Source organism: Mauremys mutica, chromosome 4, assembly GCF_020497125.1.
Source record: "Mauremys mutica isolate MM-2020 ecotype Southern chromosome 4, ASM2049712v1, whole genome shotgun sequence".
Lineage (NCBI taxonomy): Eukaryota > Metazoa > Chordata > Testudines > Geoemydidae > Mauremys > Mauremys mutica.
Window position 1 is genome coordinate 103656172 of NC_059075.1, and position 23868 is coordinate 103680039.

The 23868-nt window shown below is 42.4% G+C and overlaps 2 protein-coding genes across 2 annotated transcripts in view; one reads left to right on the forward strand and one right to left on the reverse strand.

Annotated features, from left to right (window-relative positions):
* LOC123370462 overlaps nt 1–23868 on the forward strand; it is a 43029-nt gene that overhangs the window by 14675 nt on the left and 4486 nt on the right. The window contains exons 2-10 of the mRNA XM_045017054.1: nt 1078–1431; nt 2297–2623; nt 3685–3795; nt 5066–5467; nt 7932–8243; nt 11306–11620; nt 13777–14088; nt 16272–16586; nt 18042–18101. Of these exons, the coding sequence (XP_044872989.1) occupies nt 1078–1431; nt 2297–2623; nt 3685–3795; nt 5066–5467; nt 7932–8243; nt 11306–11620; nt 13777–14088; nt 16272–16586; nt 18042–18101 (2508 nt within the window). The remainder of the gene's footprint in view (nt 1–1077; nt 1432–2296; nt 2624–3684; nt 3796–5065; nt 5468–7931; nt 8244–11305; nt 11621–13776; nt 14089–16271; nt 16587–18041; nt 18102–23868) is intronic.
* The window catches only part of LOC123370463 (serine/threonine-protein phosphatase 6 regulatory subunit 3-like), a 62317-nt gene that overhangs the window by 3191 nt on the left and 35258 nt on the right, over nt 1–23868 (reverse strand). The window lies entirely within an intron of this gene.

The window sequence follows — 23868 nt, forward strand, 5'->3', positions numbered from 1 at the left end:
GCTTCCTGTCATGGTAGTTAAGCACAGGAACAAATTGCTGAAGGAGGTTGAGGAATGTTCATCTTTGGAGGTCAAGAACAGATCAGACCAGTGGTTCTCAACCTATTTACCATTGTGGGCCACATATGCAGCTCTCTGTGTGTTATGTGGGCCGCATCCACACAATATATAAACTACCTGTATGACTCTGAGGATGTCACATGGGCCACAGCTGTGTGCTGATTGGGCCGCAAGTGGCTTGTGGGCTGCGGGTTCAGAACTACTGGATTAGACAAATTTAGTTATTACTTATTCCTTCCTTAAGTGCAGGGGACTGAACTATTGTGGTCCATTCCTAGTCTTACACTTCTATAATTCTATGACAAGGAATTGGTGGTATTGTGTCCCTCTTCCCCTCACCCCAATGGTGATGGGGACCAAGCAGCAAAGTTTTTCCTTTAGAGGAGATGGACAAATGGCTTCTGACTGCGACACTGAGACCAGTGCTGAGGGCACTAGCTTGGGACTCAACTGGGTTAAGTTCTCTGCTCCACAACTGACTGCCTGCTTGGCCTTGGGCAAGTCATTCAGTCTCTCTATGCGTCATATCGCCATGGGTAAAATGGGGATAATAGCACTTCCCTACCTTACAGGGGTACTGTGAGGATACAATACATAAAAGAGTCTGAGGTGCTCAGCTATTATGGTAATAGGGTCCATATAAATACCTGGGGTGGATGGATGGATGGATGGATAGAATGCACATTTCTCTTCCATTAGGTTCTAACACAAAACTCCAGTGTATTACATGTAATATGCAGTGTATTCACTTCTAAAGTTTCCCCTGCACTTTAGTTCCTAAGGACCTGGGCCGCCCAACTAGCCTGTGGTATCTCTATTATTTCATTCAAATAAAAGCAATTATCAATTTAGGAAAGAAAGCTTTCGTTCGATTACCATAGAGAGAAGTTATAAAGGATTATGGGTGCGGAAACAGGCTACTAAAATATTGAATGATCCTTCAGCCAAATAACTGCTTTAAAAGGAACCTTGCCTTTCGGATGTATTGCTCAAAGTATATACTTTCTGTTTTCGAAGAAACTCTTCAAGTGCTGATGGGAAGCACGCCACAGATAGTGTTACTGAATGATAACATCTCCATACCATGCACGATCTCTGAGTACAGTACAGAAGAACTGGATATCAAGAAAGTGGGAGTTACCTGGTATCTTAAGACTCCGAGAGCAGACCAAGAAGAAAAAGTATTCACATTTCATGCTGGAGACCATATTCCCCATAGAAATGGAGCCAGTATGTCTGACAGTGACCTGAGAAGAGGAAATGCTGCACTCTCACTACCACAGATACAGTTTAAGGAAGCAGGAACATATACCTGCCAAGTTATTGTCACCCCTTTTGATGCTCAGGGGACAGCTGTTTTAGAGGTAGTTGGTAAGTGATTTTATTGTACCATTTCTTTCATATTGTATCATGGGGACTTGAAGGCAGATGATTTGAATATGGGAGTCCATCCTAGTGGTACTAGTTTGCTCATCCCACAGAGCTTCTGTGGAGGAGTGGGAATTCCATGATATAAGTGGACTAGCCCAAGAAGTTGGGTAAGTTGTGCTGCCAGTAACGATGGCAGGAGTCTGGCGAGCACACCTGCCCTGGGAGTGTATATGTGGATTGGCAGTCTTCATCTTTGGGGTTTGTCCTGATATTTTCTATACATCTCCATCTCAGTTGCCTTGGAGAGGGAACAGTCCCTATTCCCTATTCACCGTCACTTTTCTTGCTACAAGCAGAGAAGACTGCAGCTCATTTTTCCCTGTAACAGCTCCACAGTAGTATCAGTCAAAATATTCCCCTTCCATGATTTTTTTTTGCAGATGAGGGAAAATATGGATCTAAGTAAGCCTGGTTGTCATAATCATTAAGGTTCTAGCCAGATAAGGTTTTCATTATCCAAACCTTAGATTTGCAGTGGCATTTCCACTAGTCTGAAATGCTCTAAATCTGAGACACTATTATTCTCTCTACATATATATATATACATATATATATATTTAGAAAGAGCAGAGAATAACAAAACCACCAAGGTCCCAATGAACATTAGTGCTGTTTATCATCCAAGTTATATTCCCTACTGCAGTCATATTTCTGGAGAAAGATGACACGATTAGGGGAAAAAAATTAAACATTGAACATATCAGACATTTAGGTAATGTGTGTGTCATAACAAAACTAACATTATTAAGGTGTCACCATAGCTATGATTATAATCTAACGTAGTCTAACTTTTTTCTCCGTACAGCTCAACCAACTGTCAGCCTGTCTCCAAAAGAAGTTACAATAGAAAGTGACAAGGAGAAGACTCTGTCATGTGAAATCAATAAGTTCTATCCAAATTTAGTTGACATTAACTGGATGAAGATTTCAAAGAATAACCAGGACAGTAGCGTAACAGCAGAGGATATCTGCACAGGAGCCTCTGTAGAAAATGAAGATGGCACATTTAATGTCACTAGTAAATTAAGGCTGCAACCGTCTTTGCAAGATAATGGAAATGTCTATAGATGTATTGTGAGTCACAAAACATTTCCTGCTGAGTTACTTCTCAATAGCATTTTAACTGTCACAGGTAACCATCCCCTTTAGGATCTTATCTCTTTTCTTTTGATATGTCATGTGTTCCAGAATGCTATGTCTAGACCAGGGGTAGGCAACCTATGGCACGCGTGCCGAAGGCGGCACGTGATCTGATTTTCAATGGCACTCACACTGCCCAGGTCCTGGCCACCAGTCCCTGGGGCTCTTCATTTTAATTTAATTTTAAAGGAAGCTTCTTAAACGTTTTAAAAACCTTATTTACTTTACATACAACAATAGTTTAATTATATATTATAGACTTATAGAAAAAGGCCTTCTAAAAATGTTAAAATGTATTACCGGCACACGAAACCTTAAATTTGAGTGACTAAATGAAGACTTGGCACACCACCACTGAAAGGTTGCCAACTCCTGGTCTAGACCTCTTTTGAATGAATTTAAACCATGTCAACCTTTTGCTATCCCTGGGGTGCAGTGATACCAGATGTCACTTAGGAGAGACAGCAGGGCAGGAGAACTGTCCATTCAATGACACTCAAAGAAACAACTTTGGGAGTGGGAGGAGTGGCAGAGCAGCCAAGGAGAGCCAGTCTACAAAAAGAAGAGGTTGAAATATGTTGGTGCCACTGACACCTTTAGATATCAGAGCTGTTCCAGGTGCACCATCTTAGTGGCGTGTATTTTTGGTGGTAGGTCGGGCTAACAACATTTTTGTGCCTCTCTGAGCTTATTGAGTTGATCAAGACTTGTCTTTAACAAAAGGCTGGTTTTGACTCTACAATACATTGCAACACATTTTTGTGGTCTTCATCCTTGAAGGTTTGCAAATATGTAATGTTTTAAGTGGGCATTTTAGTACTCTTAGTGGTCTCTTATTATGGCCTTTGGAAGCTCTGATCTGATCCAACAAAACATACCTGGCAGTTATTCTCTGGTCTCTTTAGTAGTTCAATGGGTAATAATTTTAGGCCTACATTAACTTATCTGTGACATTACAAATATTCAACAAGGAAATGCAGGACTAGATTGTTTCACTAAATTCTTTGATTTGAGCAAGTTTAGGATTATCAGATTTTTTTTTCCCATTCACAGCCCCCAGGTCCGATTCGAGCATTTTAATTGGAGTGGTCGTTGGAACAATAATAGCCTGTATTCTTGTGCTTGGTTTGGGAGTTTTCGTGTACGATAAATGTTTTAAGAAAAGTAAGTAGTTTTAAAAGTGCACTGTGCTAATGATATATTAATGGCAACTAATAGACTTAGAATTCAAATATTCACAAGAAGTAATGCTAGTGGACAAACTTACAAGAATCAGTACATCACCATGCTCTGTAGCTGCCCAGCAGTTAAGTGAAGGTTAGTCAAATGTCCCAAAAGCAGTACACACCATTGCTTTTCTTCCCCTGCTTATCCAGCCCCCCATTTTCACTGAATCCTTCAGATGCCTCTGAAGCCCTTTGGGAAAAAAATTGGGATCATTTTGTATTTTACTAGAACATTTTAAACAAATTGGAACATGGTAGATATTAAATAGGAGAAGTGACAGGCTTGGTAAGAAATGCTCTGCTTTCATATACTGTCACAAAAGGATTTGCTCTTAAAGTTGCCTTTTATTGGTTTAGTAGGTGAGACTGTCATTCTGAATTCTTCCATACAACACAGCATCAGTAGTAACTGGAACTAACTTAAAGTGATAACTTTTAACAATATGATCTATTTTTTTAGTACTAACTGTACAGAAAAAATACAGATACATAAAAAGCGAGATGAAACCCTTGCTCAGATCACCCCTTTATTGAGAAAGATTCATGTGAAAGACTGAAAATTTGAGGACTATATGTATCTGACCATATAGTCACTTATCTGCCAAGGACTGTGGAGAAGAAACAATGATTGGGGCATTTGAATCAAGGGAATTCAACCAGGGCCGGCTCCAGACCCCAGCGCGCCAAGCGTGCGCTTGGGGCAGCATTTTGCCGGCAGGGCGGCAGATGGCTCCGGCGGACCTTCCGCAGTCATGCCTGTGGGAAGTCCATCGGAGCCGCGGGACCAGCGGACCTCCCGCAGGCATGACTGCGGAGGGTCCGCTGGTCCCGCAGCTCAGGTGGACCTCCCGCAGGCATGCCTGCGGAAGCTCCACCGGAGCCGCGGGACCAGCGGACCCTCCGCAGGCACGTCTGCAAGAGGTCCCCCGGAGCCGCAGGACCGGCGACCGGAAGCGCGCCCCCTGCAGCATGCCGCCGTGCTTGGGGCGGCCAGATTCCTAGAGCCGCCCCTGAATTCAACCATATGGTATATTAAAAAAATACAGCATTGGTAAAGATAGTTCATGTTGATAAGCACAATGCTTTAGCGTACAGAAATACAGTGTAACTTTTATGTAGCAGAGGTAGAAAAATTGCACTTCATTTTTTAGTTTGTCATTTTTCACAACATGGTGCATTGTGCAATTAACTTATATATTTTATTGCAGTTCCACCAACAATAATTGCATTCATAGGGAATGTGGAAATGAAGCACTTAGAAGACACTTCTTTGCATTGTCAATTTTCTGGCTTTCGTCCAAAACCTATAACTGTAGCTTTTTTTCTGAAAAAGTATCAACAAGAACAAAAGGAGACAATTTACTGTTGGAACAGTGAAAAGGATGTCATCCAACGAGATGAGGAAAGTGCTGCTCTCCTGTCTACGTCAAAGAATTTTCAGTTTCAGATATATTTGAAGTCACTAGATAATGGCACTTTTGAAGTTCCATGCATCATTCATATATCTCCAAATGTGCATGAGCTAAACAAGGCAGAGCTTTCTCTTGAAATTACGCACGAGGCCCTTCCGCAACATCCTGCTATCGAAATAACAGAATTGAAGGTCATAGGTAAGCAAAGTGCTTTGCAGTACGCAAAGTTTAGTTTCTTCAAGTTCAGTTACTGTCTGAATTAAGACCATAAGAACTGCACAATACTGAGTCAGACCAATGGTTAAGCCCGCTCAGTATCCTGTCTCCAACAGTGGTCAGTACCAGAGCTTCAGGCGGAGCGAACAGAACAGGGTAATACTTGAGTGATCCACCTGTCTTCCCCTCCCACACAGTCAGATGTTTAGTGACACCCAAGACATGGGGTTATGTCCCTGACCATCTTGGCTAGTAGTCATTAATGGACCTACTCTCTGTGAACTTAACTAGTTCTTTTTTGAACACAGTTATACTGTTTGGCCACCACAGCATCCCAGACCAGTGAGTTCCACAGGTAAACCATGTGTTGACTGAAACAGTACTTCCTCTTGCATGAATTAAACTTGCTGACTGTTAAGTTCATCGGGTGACCCCTGGTTTTTGTATTGTGGGACAGGGTAAATAACACTTTCCTGTTCATTTTTTCCCACACCCTTCAAAATTGTATAGATCTCTATCAGATTCCTCCTTAATTGTCTCTTTTTGAATCTGAACAGCCCTAATCTTTTTAGTCTCTCTTTGTGTGGAAGCTATTCCATCCCTCTGATAATCTTTGTTGCCATTCTCTGAACTTTTTCCAATTCCACTGTCTCCTTTTTGAGATGGGGCAACCAGAACTGGACACAGTATTCAAGGAGCAGGCACAATATGGATCAATATAGTGGCATTATGATATTTTCTATCCCTTTCCTGGTAGTTCCTAACATTCTGTTAGTTTTTTTGCTCACTGCTGTGTATTGAGCTGAAGTTTTCAGAGAGCTATCCATGACGACTCCAAGATCTCTTTACTCAGTGGTAAGAGTTAGTTTAGACCCTATCATTTTTTACAACATGCATTACTTTGTACTTTTCAATGTTGAATATCATCTGCCGTTTTTTCATCCAGTGACCTAGTTTTTTGGGATCCCCCTGTAATTCTTTGCTATCAGCTTTGGACTTAGCTATCTTGAATAATTTTGCCCCAGATTCCCTTTGCTTGAAGATCTTTGGCATTACTTACCCTTACTTGGCATTGCTGTTGGTAACATATTATGTCCTACTATGTGGTAATGTTAGTATCTCAGTACTGAATTCTTAAGTGTCTTCTCATATTTTTCCAAGAACTAGTAAAGTCACAAAAACCACTAGGATGTTTCCCTAGTTTTCATTTGGAATGCTTGGAAACATGGATGCTTATGAATAACAGACCCTTCTAAGTATTCAGAAAGTATCATGACATGTATCCGACGAAGTGGGTATTCACCCACGAAAGCTCATGCTCCTATCTCTGTTAGTCTATAAGATGCCACAGGACTCTTTGCTGCTTTTACAGAAAGTATCATGTAGATTTTGCATTGGAGAACTTAAAGGTTACACTTGAGATATACATAGAGTCAAGAAGCAATTACAGATGCCTTGCTAGCACGTTGGCCTCTGCATCATGGCCCAAAGAAAGCATGGTCTGTGGCATGTTAAAATTAAATGGGCTTCCTTAATTGGAATAGGATCCAGATCTACCAACTCTCATTTAAAACCAGGGACTAACTGTATATTGAACTTGACCCCAAAGCACAGAACTTTTCTACTGTGTCATTGACAACATGGGTGAGTGTAGCTGCTTAAGATAGATTTGTTGTCTTGGCATCACATTTTCAGTATTGGAATGGCAACTGTTACATGTAGATTGAGAATTATTTTCTTCCCCTGGACATTGAAAGTGTGTTCTTGATTTCAAGCTCTTTATAGGTTAATCGATCTTTTGTATCTGCTCCTGAAATTTATATTTTGGGTCTAGAACTGAGATGACAGCTAGTTTTGCTTTCTCAAACTGACTGACTGCTTAGTAGAACAGCTGTGTTAGTGTCTAGCTCTACATACAATGCATTAATGAAGCAACTTTCTGCCTAAAGTTAGAGGTAGTAGTATGTAAGTCTGCTTTCTGTTCAGTATATAATATTGATAGATGTCCAAAGGGATTCTTCTTGTGGGCAGTGGGGTAGATTTCTCCTGAATAAATATCAGAAAATCTCACTTGCAAACACATGTAGACGTCTGCAGAGAGAGAAGCTTGAATTTAACCTTTTATTTTGTGATTTTAGTTTTTTAAGTTAACCCTTATGTGTACCTGAGCTCAGTATTTTATTTGGCCCACTGTGTAATATTTTATTTGCGTGAACTGACACTCATGTATGTTGAGTGCTAAGTCTTAAGATTGCAAATGAGATGGATGTGGTAGAAGAATCTAGACATAAGGCCTCCTGCAAGATGCTCAGCAGCCCCAAATCCCATTGATTTCTATGGGAGCAGATGGCGCTCAGTACCTTACAGAACTGGTCATGTGCTGATTATCACATTTTAAAAAGCTGATTCTTGTTAAATGCACAAATCTGATTGTTTTCCTTTCTAGCCGTGCCAGTGCTGGATCCAATCCTGTGTTCTACAGATGTGCCGAGACCAGATGAGCCTATAACTTTGACTTGCAGAATTCATTCTTTTTTCCCTGAAACAATTGAATTGGCTTGGTATAAAGATGATGTTCAATTGCCAGAGAAACCCTTCATTAGTGATGTGACGAGGGGACCAGATGGACTTCTCTTCTGCACCAGTAGCTTAATATTACATCTTGGAGTTAAGGATATTGGAAGGAGATTCATATGCAAAGCTAACCTTAAAGGCTCACACCAATATAAAGAATCTTCTTGGAAGCTGGAAAATTTGAGTAAGTTAATTCTCAAAATACTATTTTATTAGTAGAATGAAAACTATAACGACCATCACCATAACACACACACTGCTTTTAAAGGAAAAATTATCGATCTCTGGGTCACTTTCTGCAGTACTCAGGTGCTCCCTTTTAAAAGGTGAAATACAGCCCTCCACAAAGGGCCAGCAGAAGGCTTGGGCACCATCAAAGCCACATTTTGTGGATTTAATTGCTGCATAGGTCTAGAGCTGCTAGATCTTTGCATGGGTGAATTTTATCAAAAGGCAACATCCCCAGTAGGAAAAGGGGTGTATTTTTACACATTAACAGACACGTTAAAATCCTATGGTAGGAAAGACCGTTGCAATTGTAATAAGTAGGAGCTTCGGTGTCACCTCAGTGAGCTAACACATATTGAAATATGGATTTTTAAACATGTAAAAACCCAAACAAACCACATTTTTTCTTAGTGAAGACAAGGCCTCCCTGTTCTATCTCTAGGCCAGATCTTACACTCCTTATGCAAACAAAATACTCTTTGAAATCACTGCAGGTTTTGCCTGACTAGAAAATGAGTGGGTAAGTACAGAATCATGTTTTATACTTTTACTATCTATAAAAGAAAACCAAGAACAAATTCCTCCCCTAGAGTTTTCTTTAAAAATCCTGTGCTTGGTTCAAGTTACCAATGTTTCTTTTCTGATCCCAGACTGATGCCTGCACATGCAAAGTTTCAGTTCTCAAGGAGGTTGGGGACATTTGTAAACTACTGTACAGAAATGTGGCATGTTTTACTTTCTGAATCATTCCTCTGGGAAATCTCTCTCTCTCTCTCTCTCTCTATCAGGGGCGGCTCTAGGAATTTTGCCGCCCCAAGCATGGCAGGCAGGCTGCCTTCTGTGGCTTGCCTGCGGATGGTCCGCTGGTCCCGCGGCTTCAGAGGACTTCTCGCAGGCACGTGGGAGGTCCTCCGAAGCCGTGGGACCAGCGGACCCTCCGCAGGCTAGCCGCCGAGGGCAGCCTGCCTGCTGCCCTCTCCGTGCCAGCAGAGCGACCCCCGCAGCTTGCCTCCCCAAGCACGCGTTTGGCGTACTGGGGCCTGGAGCCACCCCTGCTCTCTCTATATATATTAGGGCTTCCAAGTGATTAAAAAATTAATCATGTGATTAATTGTGCTGTTTAATAATAATAGAATACCATTAATTTAACTATTTTGGATGTTTTCTACATTTTCAAATATATTTATTTCAATTACAACACAGAATACAAAGTGTACAGTGCTCACTTTATATTTATTTTTGATTACAAGTATTTGCACTGTAACAAAAATAGTATTTTTCTGTTCACCTAATACAAGTACTGTAGTGCAATCTCTTTATCATGAAAGTTGAACTTACAAATGTAGAATTATGTAAAAAAACTGCATTAAAAAATAAAACAATGTAAAACTTTAGAGCCTGCAAGTCCACTCAGTCCTACTTCTTGTTCAGCCAAATGCTCAGACAAACAAGTTTGTTTACATTTGCAGGAGATAGTGCTGCCCGTTTCTTGTTTACAGTGTCACGTGCAAGTGAGAACAGGCATTCTCATGGCACTGTTGTAGCCAGTGTTGCAGCCAGTGTTGCAAGATATTTATGTGCAAGATGTGCTAAAGATTCATATGTCCCTTCATGTTTCAACCACCATTCCAGGAGACGTGTCTATGCTTATGACAGGTTCTGCTGTGTAGCAGAATAGACCAATGTATGTTCATTTTCATTATCTGAGTCAGATGCCACTAGCAGAAGGTTGATTTTCTTTTTTGGTGGTTCAGGTTCTGTAGTTTCCACATTGGAGTGTTGCTCTTTTAAGACTTCTGAAGGCATGCTCCACACCTTGTCCCTCTAAGTTTTTGGAAGGCACTTCAGATTCTTAAACCTTGGGTCGAGTGCTGTAGATATCTTTAGAAATCTCACATTGGTACCTTCTTTGCATTTTGTCATATCTGCAGTGAAAGTGTTCTTAAAATGAACAACGTGCTGGGTCATCATCCGAGACTACTATAACATGAAATATATGGCAGAATGCAGGTAAAACAGAGCAAGGGATATACAATTCTCCCCCAAGGAGTTCAGTCACAAAATTTAATAAATGCATTTTTTATTAACAAGCGTCATCAGCATGGAAGCATGTCCTCTGGAATGGTGGCCAAACCATGAAGGGGCATACGAAAGTTTAGCATATCTGGCATGTAAATACCTTGCAATGCTGGCTACAAAAGTGCCATGCAAATGCCTTGTTCTCATTTTCTGGTGACATTGTAAATAAGAAGAGGGCAGCATTATCGCCTGTAAATGTAAACTAACTTGTTTGTCTTAGTGGACTAAGTGGACTTGTAGGCTCTGAAGTTTTACAGTGTTTTGTTTTTGAGTGCAGTTATGTAAAAAAAAAAATCTACATTTGTAAGTTGCACTTTCATGACAAAGAGATTGCACTACAGTATTTGTATGACGTGAATTGAATTGAAAAATACTATTTCTTTGGTTTATCATTTTTACAGTGAAAATATTTATAATAAATAATATACACTTTGGTTTCAATTATAACACATAATACAATATGAAAATGTAGAAAAACATCCAAAATACTTAATAAATTTAAATTGGTATTCTATTGTTTAGCAGTATGATTAAAACTGTGATTAACCATGATTAATTTTTTGAGTTAATCCCGTGAGTTAACTGCAATTTATCTACAGCCCTTTATATTTATATATATAATAAGACATCAAATAATGTAACAGACGTTCATAGATGTAACACTTCTCTTTCTGTCAGACAGGATGTGCTATTTTTTACAGAATTGTATCATTTAGAGTCTCTACCTCTTCCCCATTGTTTTATTTCCATTTTCATTCCTATTTTCCTCCTTCCTCTCCTGTTGCTCACATACAGCTGTTAAGATCTTTGCTGTCATTGGGAGCACTACTGTGAATTTCTAATTAATAGAAACACAGCAGAAGGTCTGTACTTTTGTTTCTGTTTTCTCTCAACTGCCTAATCATTCTACCTTTGCCTTATTTGTTGTTTTATTTGCAGTATTTACTCCAAAAGTCTCAAATATTGTATGTGAGCCCAGTATCCCTGAGAGTGGGGAGGCCATCACATTATCTTGCCAGGTGACAGATTACCACCCAGCACAGTGTCAGGTGCGCTGGATGAGAGGCTTTGAAGAACTCACCAAGGCTGCAATTAAAACCCAGGACCCTCAGCTTGATAATGCAACAAATCTGTACCACAGAGAAAGCCAAGTGACATTTACACCTGAACCTGAGGACCATGCAGTAGAGTTCACTATTGAAGTCATCCATTGCAACAGAACTACAAAGAAGTCCTATCCCCTGATGTTAAAAGGTGACTATTTAATTGTCTGTTCTTTGTGCAAGGTACTCCTGCTTTCTCCTTTAGTCTTCTTTACATTATATGGGAAGGGCACAGGCCTAGAGCAGATGTTGATGTTGGACCAGCATTAACTCTCCTGGAGATATCTGATTAGTGACTCAGGAGGAATACTGTGTGGTGCATCTTCTCCCCTGGCTATTCCAGCCATAGCACAGCTCCCCCCTGGCCACAGACCCTGCCCCCACAGAGTTGAGGTGTGGTGTGAGGAAAAGGAGTGAGCATGCAGTGAAAATGCTGCTCCTACCCTCTTCACCACCCAGTCTGGCTCCGCAAGATTCAGCTCCCTTCCCCTTGTATGTAAAGGGGAGAACAGAGAGTATTTTAATCAAGTAAAACACTTACTTGTCCCAGTGTCAATAGCCAACAGATTTCTGACAAGCAACCCTGCAATAACAAGCCAGTGTATGCAAGGTAGGGAAAAATACTCCATAAAGAAAGATTTAGGTTGAGAATTTCAAAACCACTGAGAGGATTTGGATACCTCATTGCCATTAACTTTAATGGGAACCAGGTGTCCAAATCCTTTAGGCAAATTTAACAATCTCAAGCTCAATCTCAACAACGAGAAAACAAGTACTCTTAGGTGTTATGGAACATTTCCCTCTCTGTCTTTTTGAAGACTAGAAGTATGAAGTAACTTCTTGGGATCTCTACCAAAAAGCAAAGAAGGAACTATTTTTTTAGAAAAACTCTGTAGCTGAACAGTTACTGAGAGGTATATAAACTAGCGCAGTGTTTCCCAAATTTGGGACGCCGCTTGTGCAGGGAAAGCCCCTGGCGGGCCGGGCTGGTTTGGGCGTCCACAGGTTTGGCTGATTGCGGCTGCCACTGGCTGTGGTTCGCTGCTCCGGAGCTGGGGGCTGCTGGAAGTGGCACAGGCCAAGGGACATACAGGCCGCTGCTTCCCGCAGCTCCTATTGGCCTGGAGCAGTGAACCACGGCCAGTGGGAGCTGCAATCGGCCGAACCAGTGGACGCGGCAGGTAAACAAACTACTCTGGCCTGCCAGGGGTTTGCCCTGCACAAGCAGCGTCCCAAGTTTGGGAAACACTGAATTAGGGAGTCAAACTTTATAGCTTTTGTAGGCCAAGCTCATTGCACACACCAGGGGCCCCCTTCATCCCTCCATTCTCCACCACAAGCTCCCTGTATGCCACCCTCCCATCCCCCTCTTGCAGGGACTCCCTGCACCCTCACACCGTCTCTTATGACAGGGGTCTGTGTCCCCTCTCCGCCCCCCCGCCCCCCGAGGCCCATACCATTGTTCTCCGTTCTTCCTCCATGCCAGGGTTTCTGTTTTCTCCCTCCATTAGCCCTCCCCCATGGTAAGATCTCTATGTGCTCCCCCATTTTCCCATTCTAGAGGCTTTGGGTGCACTCTCATTCTCCATGCTCCCTACTCCCCTCTTCCAGCCCATGCCAGGGCTCTGGGTACCACTCTATTCCCCCCTCACTATTTTTATGTTTGTTTTTGGTTCTCCCCTTCTCTCTGGGAGATAAGTCATTCAGGGTGTCACCATATTAAACTTTATTGGGAAGATGGGCAGAGCTTAGATGGTGGGAGGGAGTTAGGCTGGATTGGAATGTGTTAATGAGTGCCATCAACTGCTTGTAGGATCTATAGACAATTAGATAAGTGGTTGAAGCTGTTGTCTATTCTAAGCAGACGCTAGCGCTCATCTTCATGCATCCCACTTTCTGATTTTCCATTTTTCACCAAAATCTAGAGCATTCTGCCCACCGATGTCTATAACATTTCCTGAAATTTTGGAATTAAGCAGATGCATCATTTAAGAGTTCTTGCATTAAATCCAGATAAAAACAGAGAAATGTCATCAAATTGAGTGTAGGACTTCACTTCCCTTGGCCAATTATACACATGTATTTATGGGGGGGTGCAAAGTTATTCTTGTAATATGTTTAAACTACCAAAAGCACAGTCAATTCCTTAACCCTGAGCCTTTGGTTACTTCCTGTGTATCAGACCCAGTAGCTACCAACTTCACATTCTACTTTGTCTATATTTAACATTAACACAAACAATAGTAGTACCTTCTTGAATATTAATTTTGTTTATGCAGATAAAATATATTTCAACACTTTTTGCAGGTTTCCCAAGAATTACAAGTATTGTTCTTAGTCCAAATGATGCAGAGTATGGAAAACCCCTTTCTCTGACCTGCAAAATCATGGATTTCTATCCCAACGTTATTCAAGTCCGGTGGTTCCAGGAGAACGATGAAATCAAGAAGGGTTCATCAATACACGAGCCAAAGCAGGATACAAGGGGCCTTTTCTGCACATCTTCTGCTCTTCAGCTAATACCCTCTGCTCGAGATTATGGCAGAAAGATTGGTATAATGGTGATGCACAAGACTCTGACAAAGCCCATTACAAAAAATGTGTATCTAAAACTTCCAGGTATGTTTAACAAGTCTGTGGGTCTATGATAGAGCAATGAGTTTTCTAGAACATGAGGAAAAATGTATTTTTGTTTTTCTGCTAGAGGGCCAGATCCACCAACCATGGTGCTGGAGGGTGTAAATTATACCCTCTAGCAACAATGAGATTCACCTGACTATTGCTCTCCCTATTTGTGTTTTGCCAGGGGCAGTTTAGGCTCCAGTCAGGAGTCCCATAGATGGAATCTGCTGAAAAGATCTAGGGCCAGAGTTTCAAAGGTAGATATGTGCCTAAAGGTGCAGATAGGAACCTAGTAAGATCAACAAAAAGCACCTATATGATATCAGTGCCTAATTCCAATGGCTTTTCAGTGGGAGTTGGGCACTTAACCTGCCAGACCCATTCATAAATCCAGCTAAGCATTTATCTACATCATTGAGCACCTGAAGACCTTTGTTAGTCTGCCCCGTTGACCATACCCCACTGCTGGCTACTTTTGGTGTAGCAGCAGTCCATAGAACTCTCCCTCCAGACCACCCCACCTTGAGGGACTTTTTGCCTCTGGGACCTTGTGCATTGGTTCATGTTGGCAGAAATTAGGATTAACCCAGGCTGAAATTAAACCCAAGGTTTGTCTGTCTTTTACTAGCCATTTAAAATGCCAAGTTTCAGAAAGATTTGGGTTTCCTCCCCCTAGAAAATGTGTTACAAATAAAGAGACACCCCTTTCTTTCAAGTCTCTCCTAACATGTATCTTGTCTGTAAATGGGCCTAGTCACTTTGCAGTTAGACACCTGCAGCTGGTCTGTGTCAGCTAACTCAGGCTCTTGGGGCTTGGGCTGTAAAGCTGCGATGTAGATGTTTGGACTTGGGCTGTAGCCTGGACTCTGGGACCCTGTGAGAAAGGAGGGTCCCGGAGCCTGGGATCCAGCCCAAGTCTGAAGATCTACACTGCACTTTTACAGTCCCACAGCCTGAGCCCCATGAGCCTGAGTCAGCTGACATGGGTCAGCTGCGTGTTTCTAACTGTAAGGTAGACACACCCTTAGAGTCTCTACCTCCCCTTTCTGAGTGGAATGGGACCTGGATTGCGGATGGGTAGAGCCCTACCAAATTCATGCTCCATTTTGGTCAATTTCATGGCCATAGGATTTTTAAAATAGTAAATTTCATGATTTCAGCTATTTAAATCTGAAATTTCATGGTGTTTCAATTGTAGGGATCCTGACTCAAAAAGGTGTGTGTGTATGGGGGGTTTGCAAGGTTATTGTAGGGGAGGTTGCAGCACTGCTACCCTTACTTCTGTCTGCTGCTGGTGGCAGTGCTGCCTTCAGAGCTGGGCAGCTGGAGAGTGGTGGTTGCTGGCTGGGATCCCAGCTCTGAAGGCAGAGCCGCTGCCAGCAGCAGCACAGAAGTAAGGATGGTAGTGTATGGTTTTGCCACCCTTATTTCTGTGCTGCAGCCTGCAGAGCAGGGCCCTCAGTTAGCAGGCACCGCTCTCCAGCCACCCAGCTCTGAAGGTAGCAGCAGGGCAGAGGTAAGGGTGGCATGCAATGGTATTGGCACCCTTATTTCTGTGCTGCTACTGGCAGGGCGCTGCCTTCAGAGCTGGGCATCTGGCCAACAGCCGCCACTCTCCAGCCACCCAGCTCTGAAGGCAGCACAGAAGTAAGGGTGGCAATACTACGACTCCCCTAAGTACCTCTAAGTTGAGGAACACTGGTCTCCCCCATGAAATCTGTATAGTATAGGGTAAAAGCACACAAAAGACCAGATTTCACAGTCCGTGACGTGTTTTTCATGGCCGGGAATTTGGTAGGGCCCTACAGATGGGTGTTCCTGACACATTTATTCAATCACAATCCTCATCATTCTAATGAAGTGCTTAGCAGCACATGCCACTCTTTGGCCTTACTCCTGCTACTGGAGAGAAGTGATTTAGTGGCAGAACTCATTGATGCAGGATCAGATTCCCTGGCTCTCTCTGTTCTGCTTAGCACTTTTAACCTGTGCTTATATGGCAGAGTACTGTGCACGTGGCCTTGTGCAGGATCAAGCCCAGGTGCTCTGTCCCATAAAAAAAAAAAGTGAATATTTTCTCTTTTGCTGGTTAATTTTCTTTTCTTGCTAATCCCATTGATAGTGTCCAGGAGTGTTTTACTGCACTGTGTTTCTAATGGAAAACTATCCCTCCTTTTTAGCAAAGTCTCCTGCTGTTTCTGAGATTAGAGCAACACCCGCATCACCCAAGGTCAACGAGACTGTCTGTCTTGAAGTTTCCATATCAGATTTTGTGCCGGAAAATATAAAAGTTGCATGGTATAAAGACTGGTTAGAGTTACCTAAGGACAACCATAACATAGATACTCAAATTGGAAAAAATGGTTTATGTTTCTCTACATTGAAAACACAATTTACTACTAATGCATCTGATAATGGAAAAATGTTCAGATGTGAGGTTATTCATCCAGAAACAAACTCCTGCACAGAGAAAAGGTTTATATTGAAATTTGATGGTAAGTTGGATTTTTTAATTAAGGGCCTGTAATGGGAGGCACTCACCTCTTGAGTGCCTGTTAGCAGCTGAGTGTGGTACTGCAGTCCTTTTCTCACCTTGTGCCTCCTACAAGCTCTTGGCTGACCTTGGTGGGTTTTCCAGGACTTGACCCTCTGGCTGAGTCACTGAGTCCAAATGAATCACTTCCAGGGTAGTAAGGAGTTCAATAAATGAACGGTCCTGTTGCCCCTACTAGGATGTTCAGCCCTAGCTCTGAGCCCTTTGTTCTGGCTCTCACATAAGTTCTGTCCCCTTCTTGGGGTTTTATTGCCACTGTGGCAGTAGGGGAAACCCAGGCCTGGCCCCCACTCCCGGTTCCAATCTATGGACATTATAAACAGCAGCTACACGTTGCTTGATTTTAGTTTGTTGCTGTTTCTTCCTGGGGCCTCTTCCTACTTGGCCCCTTTTAGCCCTCAGGGCTAAGGATTTTAGGTTCTCTCTCTCTCTCCCTGCAAACCCAGTTTAAGCAAATTCAGCAAGAAACAAACTCTGGTTCTTCCTCAAGAGCACAGCACTCTTATCCTCTGATCCCAGCTAGGAACTAACCTTTTAAGGATCTGCAGTTCCTTTTATCTGAGCCTGCTAGACTCTGATTGGCTGCTTCCGTGAAGCCTCTCTAGGCAGACTTGGAGGACCCACCTTTGCTGCTCCTTTCTGTTTCACTTTGCTGCGGGGTATAGCAGAGCAGTGTGGCGTCCTGTGGGGAGCCACAAAGGCCAGGTGCACCCTATCACAGGGCCAGTTTTAGGTTGGGTAATACCTTACTCTACAGATACTCACATTGATTTCAGTGGAACTGGCTAATGAAGGAAGGGCCAGATTTTAAAAATATTTAGGCAGGTAAAGTTGCCTATCCATCTTTAAGCACCTAAATATCTTGAAAATCAGCCGCCAAGATACCACTCAGCGTGAGTAAAGTCAGGATCTGACCCTAAATAAGCTTGAGTCTCTATATAAGTATCAATGTAGAATTCACTGCCATAGGATACTCAGTTCTGAACCTTAGCTTTCCCTCCCAGCATCATCCACTGAACTAACTATATCCACTTCCTTAGCTTTAGAGAGAAAATGGCCTGTTATATTATTAAAATTGAGATAGAACCTCTCAAGATACTCATGCTCAAAACTTGGCTTGTTTTAATGATCAGAGAAAATAAGTGAAATGAGTAAGTGAAGTAAGTTTAAAGGCTTCTGTTGAGTTCAGAGGAGTTTGGATCAGGTCCTCTGACAGTGAATGTGAAAACAGATGTATTAAATAACAGGGGATGAGAACATATTTATAAGCATGCCATGGAACCATACAGAATTTTGTAATGTATATAATTGTGTGTTTTCCTACTGATATGTTAACTACCCTGCTGATAAATGTATATTTATTATAGATAATATGGTATTTCTTCCTACTTTACAGATTTTTCTATCAGCACTGGAGATATACCCACTTTGACTGGATATCAGAACCACACATTGAGTGAGTTTTATATCAAACTGAGAAAAATTGCAAATCCTCCTAATAGCAATGGTCCAACCCATCACCTTGTCCCCCTCAGGCACAGGGGATGGAAAGCCTAGTAGGAGATGTGAGAAGGCCGCAATACTGTCTGTATGGCATCCTCCTTCCATTTCTCATATGGGTGTGGGATCAGGGATGTGTGTGTTGGGGCAGAATGGTGGTAGTTCAACCCTGCATAGAAAGAATCAACTCAAAAAGACCCCAAACTTTTTCACAGAGCCCTTTCAGCTGTGGAACCCCCTTGTGGATGGCTGAGGGGATTCTGGGGTTCATGGCAAGTAGGGTAGTTGGAGAAGACCAGAGACCAGAGTAGGAACGTGAACACACAGGGCTTCCACACAGATGGTCCTGGTCTCCAGCATATTCACAAGAACCCTGGGATTTGGGGACTGAAACCCCTTTTTGTCCCACATATAGAGGTAGCAAACCCACCACTCCCCACCCCCAGCTGGAGGAATAATCTGTTGGAAACGCCACAAGTGGAACCTGCTTAGGGATGATTTGAACCTATGCCACTTTGTCTTCAGTTAATTAGTTGGGAAGGGGTTCTGTCACTGCAGGAGCACCTCCTTATGTCCAGCCGTGGCATAACGGCTCTCTCCCAGTATGGTACCCCCAGCCAATGGTCACTCTTGGTCTGGTCTCTCTTCCTGTAACTTGGCCCTCTGGCCACATCATGATTACTTCCGGAGTAATACAAAGCTCAACATAGAACAGTTCAGTTTCCTCACAAGAGGATCTTTGGCCCCAACTCCAAGCCCTGGGTCCTCACACCCTTTCCTTAAAGCTTTCCAATGTCCTTTTGCCCATCTCCTAGTTCATACCAACTTACCAATGGCTGACAGGGGAACCTGGGCCCTCCCACTACACTGGGTTCCAGCCCAGGGACACTATAACCAGCAGTCAAGTCTGCTCAGTCCCATAGGCGCCGACTTCTTTTCCTGACCCACTCTGCCCCCGGCCCTGCCCCGATTCCACCCCTGCTCTGCCCCTCCCACCCCTGCCCCACCCTCATTCCAACCCCTTCCCCAAATCCCCACCCCAGCCCCGCCTCTTCCCCGCCTCCTCCCCTGAGCGCGTCACGTTCCCGCTCCTCCCCCTTCTGGCAAGGCGGGAAGCACTGATAGGTAGGCAGAGGAGCAGGGACGCGGCACGCTCAGGGGAGGAGGTGGAGGAGGAGGTGGGTCGCGGCGTGGGGGAGCTTGGCTGCCAGTGGCTGCAGAGCACCCACTAATTTTTTGCATGGAGTTGGCGGCTATGCTCAGTCCCACTCCTTGCTGCTGTTTCCTTGGGCTCCTTTCTATCCAGCCTTTCTCAGGCCATCTCCCCCACAACCTCTCTAAGTTGACCCTTCTCTTGTACACCACAAGAGCCTGCTGCAACCCAGTAGCTACTACCTCCCCAGCTGCTTGCCAGTCTTTTCTGCTCCTCAATAACTAGGATCTCAGGGCTGCTGCTTCCTCCTTACCATCGCTCTGTTCCCATAGGGTGGCTGCAGGCTCTCTCACCCGGCAGTCCCCCTTCTTCCTTGTTTTTTGGTGCAGCAACCTCATCGTACAAGACTATGACCGCCCCTTTCTTCATTTGTTTTTAGTCAAGTTCCCCCCCGCCCCATCCAGTCACTCAGTTTAGTTTCCTTAAGGAAACGTAGCCAGGGTGTTTTGGGTTTTTTTTGTACTATTCCATTTCCCTAACATTCTCACTAGTCCCTTTAGAAAAATCTTTAATTCTAAGCAGACTCAATGTTTCATAAAGAAACTTTTTTTCCATAGAACATGATCAACAGTTTCTGTGCTTTTGTACAGATTACACAGCCCGTCTATGTCTTGTTAATAAATGTACCTTATCATTTAAGGCACAATGACCTGCTAACACTCTAAAAATGACTACAGACGCTCCCTGACTTATGCAAGCGTTCCGTTATGGAACGCCTTGTGTAACTCGAATTTTGCATGTCAGAAACATATATCCGACAATTACGCAAAAAAAACAAACCCGAAACAAAAAACAAAACAAAACCCTTCTATTTCTAGCTTACGGAACTCTTTCTGTAAGTGCAGATTTGCGTAAATTGGGTTTGCGTAACCTGGGGAGCGTCTGTACTTCACTTTTTCTGTCGTGACTGTGGAGTATAGTATTATCCTTGATTTTTGAGCATATATTATAGAACCTTTGTCTTTCTGTTTTCTTGGTCCATAGTTCTTGCCATTCCTTTGCACGCTCCTCCCTGGCCACACTTTTAAATTCTTGTCTACTTAAGGGTATCTCAATATCCCTCTCCTAATTTTTTAAGAGCATGTTTTGCTGTTTTGTCAGCCATCTCATTTCTAGGCCTTCTGATATGCCCCGGGATCCATGCTGTTGTTACTTGCTTGCATTATTTCCGTAGTTAGGAACATTATTTCATGTATTATGTCATTTCCGCTTTCCAAAGTCCCTGTTCTGATTATCATTGTGCCTGACAAGGAATCAGATAAAATTACAGCTGCAGCTTGTTGCACATCTTTTATCCAGGTTAGTACCAACCTTATCCCCATTACTTCAGCCATCAGAATGGTCACCTAATTTGATAGCCTTTTTGATTGCTGGATTCAAAGACTAGGAACAGACAAGCCTGTTCCCACTCTACCAGTGCTGTCATCTTTTGATCCATCTGTATAGACTTGGCAAAGCTGGCCCCATTTTTCATAAATAAATTCAGAAATTTCGTTGGTCATAATGTTTTTTTCCCCTTTCCCTCGTTTTTTTCATATAGCTCCAAATCTACAAATGGTGGAATAACTGTTCAGCTGTAATTTGATTTCCCATGGCTAACATTTTTTAGTTCTCTTAATTTTTCTTTTTTACATATCTTCTTTACCCATTTTTGACCCTGATAGTATGGGGAAGTCTCTGGCAATCTATATCATTTTGTCTACTAAACTCTCAGCAAGCTCATAAATCCATTGTTTACTTCTATTTTCATTATTCCCTTTTGCCCAAAAGGTTTGATGTAATAGTTTCATCATTAGATTTATGGGTGCTTCTCCAGTGGCTATTTGCAGCACATACACTGGTGTTATCGTTGTGCCACATGCCAGTCTCAGAACCTAGAAACCTGGAATTGCTCCAGGCCCAAGCGTTGTTTTTGTGGCTGAACCAAAAGCTTGGGCTCTGTCGTCTAAACTGGTCTTCTCGATGCTTTATATACCATCATCAGTATCGTCTTATTTGCACCCCATTTGTTTCCAGCTGTACTTTTAAGTGAGTTCATCTTACTTTTTATTATCTATGTGACCTGTCTGAGTTAATATATATCAAAACACTTCTCTTACGCACATAAACTTGTGAACTGTCTGAATTTTTTCATGATAAAGAAATAAGTCCAATTTTCCCAGATTTTCTCCCTGGTTAAAAACATTCCTTTTGTTTGTGCAAGTGAGAATTTAAATCCCCAATCATTTCCCCACTTGGAAATTCTCTGGAGTGCTACATTTGTCTTTTCCATGCTACTTAAAGTATTTTTGGTTAGTCCATATGGCACAGTCATCTGTGAAAAGGAAAATACCTATTCCTGTCTGCACACTTTCTGGAAAGTTATTTATTATAATGGAAAACAAGGCAGGGCTGATAATATACCCTCATGGAGTTCCATTTGTAAGCTTGTAGGTTTTTGATAACACTGTTCCCAGTTTGACTTGTATAGTTCTGTAAAAGCAGCAAAGAGTCTTGTGGCACCTTATAGACTAACAGACGTATTGGAGCATGAGCTTTCCGACGAAGTGGGTATTCACCCACGAAAGCTCATGTGTGATCCAGCCTACAGATCCAGACTAACATGGCTATCCCTCTGACACTTGTATAGTTTTGTCACTTAAGAGGTCCCTTATCCTCCAAAACATTCTCCCTTTTATTCTAGTTTTGACCAGTTTATATAGGAGGCCTTCCCTCTCTAGCATGTCATATGCTTGTTCAGTGTCCAGGAAAACAGTTATCATAAAGGTCTTAGCCCTTATGCTTTTTTGGTGCCTCTGTTTCTCGTCTCACTATATGTTCTACTGTCCATCTTCCTTTTTTGAAACCACTTTGTACCTCAGTTACATCATTTTTCTTCAAGTATCCCACTAGTCTTACATGTTTCATTTTGTCCATGATTTTCCCCACACATGGCGTGAGGGCAATAGGCCAACAATAGGCATCAGATCTGGTATGTACCTTACCTGATTTTCTAACTGATATCACCAATGGTGGTTTCCACTCTATTGGCAGCAGGCCTTTTTCCTCAGACATCATTATATAACCACAATAGACTCTTTCAACTCCCTTCTGGCAAGGGTTGAAGCATTTACTTATATTATCTTTACCTGTAGCTGTGTTTTTCCTTTTTCTAATGATTGCAATAAGCTCCTGTGCACTAAAATTTTTGTTTAACACATCACCAGTATATTCTCTCTAGCCGTTTAATAATTCACAGTTATCCTCAATAAACCTCCTTTTTCACGAAACTCGTTGTTTTAATTCATATCACTACTGTTCTTTTGGAATTTTTTTGCTAAAATGCCTGCTTTTCCAACATTGGAAACCTCACTTTCATTGTTTTCAGTAAGACCAGGTATACATGTACTTTTATTTTTAAGTCCATTGATTCTTTGAATTTGCTTATATATTTTTGAAGTCTTTGATTCTTTGTTCAGTTTCCCCACAGAATTTTCTCCAGCTTTCTTTTTTTGTGTTTTTGATAATTCTTTGTGCCACCACTTTACATCGTTTACAATTCATTAAGTTGTTATTGTTCATTCTAATTTGCAATCCTTGTTCCACCAGGGATCCAGATTTCTAAGTCTGGGGCAATTTGATGTTTTATAGATGGCCAGATCAGCTGCTACTGTAATTCCTTTTATTAAGTTATTGAATTCTCCTAGGTTATCATATGTACCATTTATGCATAAATTCGCATCACATTTATTCTTGAAAAAGCCCTAGTCAGCTTTTGGAAAATTCCAGCTAGGAATTCCTCTTGTGTTTTTGACATTTTCTCAGCCTTGGTACTCAGTAAGTGTAGGGAAGTGAGCTTGTCCCATTCCATCTTCATTATGAATTTTCCAGCTGCATCTACTAGCTGGTAGATTGAACACAGGTTTACTTATTAGCCATGTTTCTTGCACCCATATTACATTAGGCTTTTTTGACATTTCAAAGATGACTTAAATTCCTGTCCATGCATTATTAAAATATGCAGATTCAAACTAATGATCATTAAGACCATGTTATTTAAGCTGAGTTATTGCCTTCATTTAAAATTGCATGAATGTGATCTATTGAGAGCTTTAGATATTTTTCTGTTTTTGCTATGATTTTAATCCTTTCATTTTCCCACCCGCCCATCTGCAAGATGCAGTTAATTGCTTCCATAATGAGCACTATAAACTTCTCTTCACCTACATCAATACATCAACCCCGCACCCGCATCCCACCTCTTCCTGTCCTCTCTCTGCCCCAGGCTCTGCCCCACCTCTCTCTGCCCTTCTCCCAAGTCCCCACCCTGCCTCTTCTCACACCTGCCCCTTCCCTGCCTCATTCCACCTCCTCCCCTGAGCATGCCGCATCCCCACTCCTCCCCCTTCCTCCCAGAGCCTCCTGCACACTGCAAAACAGCTGATTGCAGTGGGTGATAAGCGCTGGGACGGGGGGGAAAGTTGAGCGGTAGGTCCAGTGGCAGGCGAGAGGTGCTGGGGGGGTGGGAGTT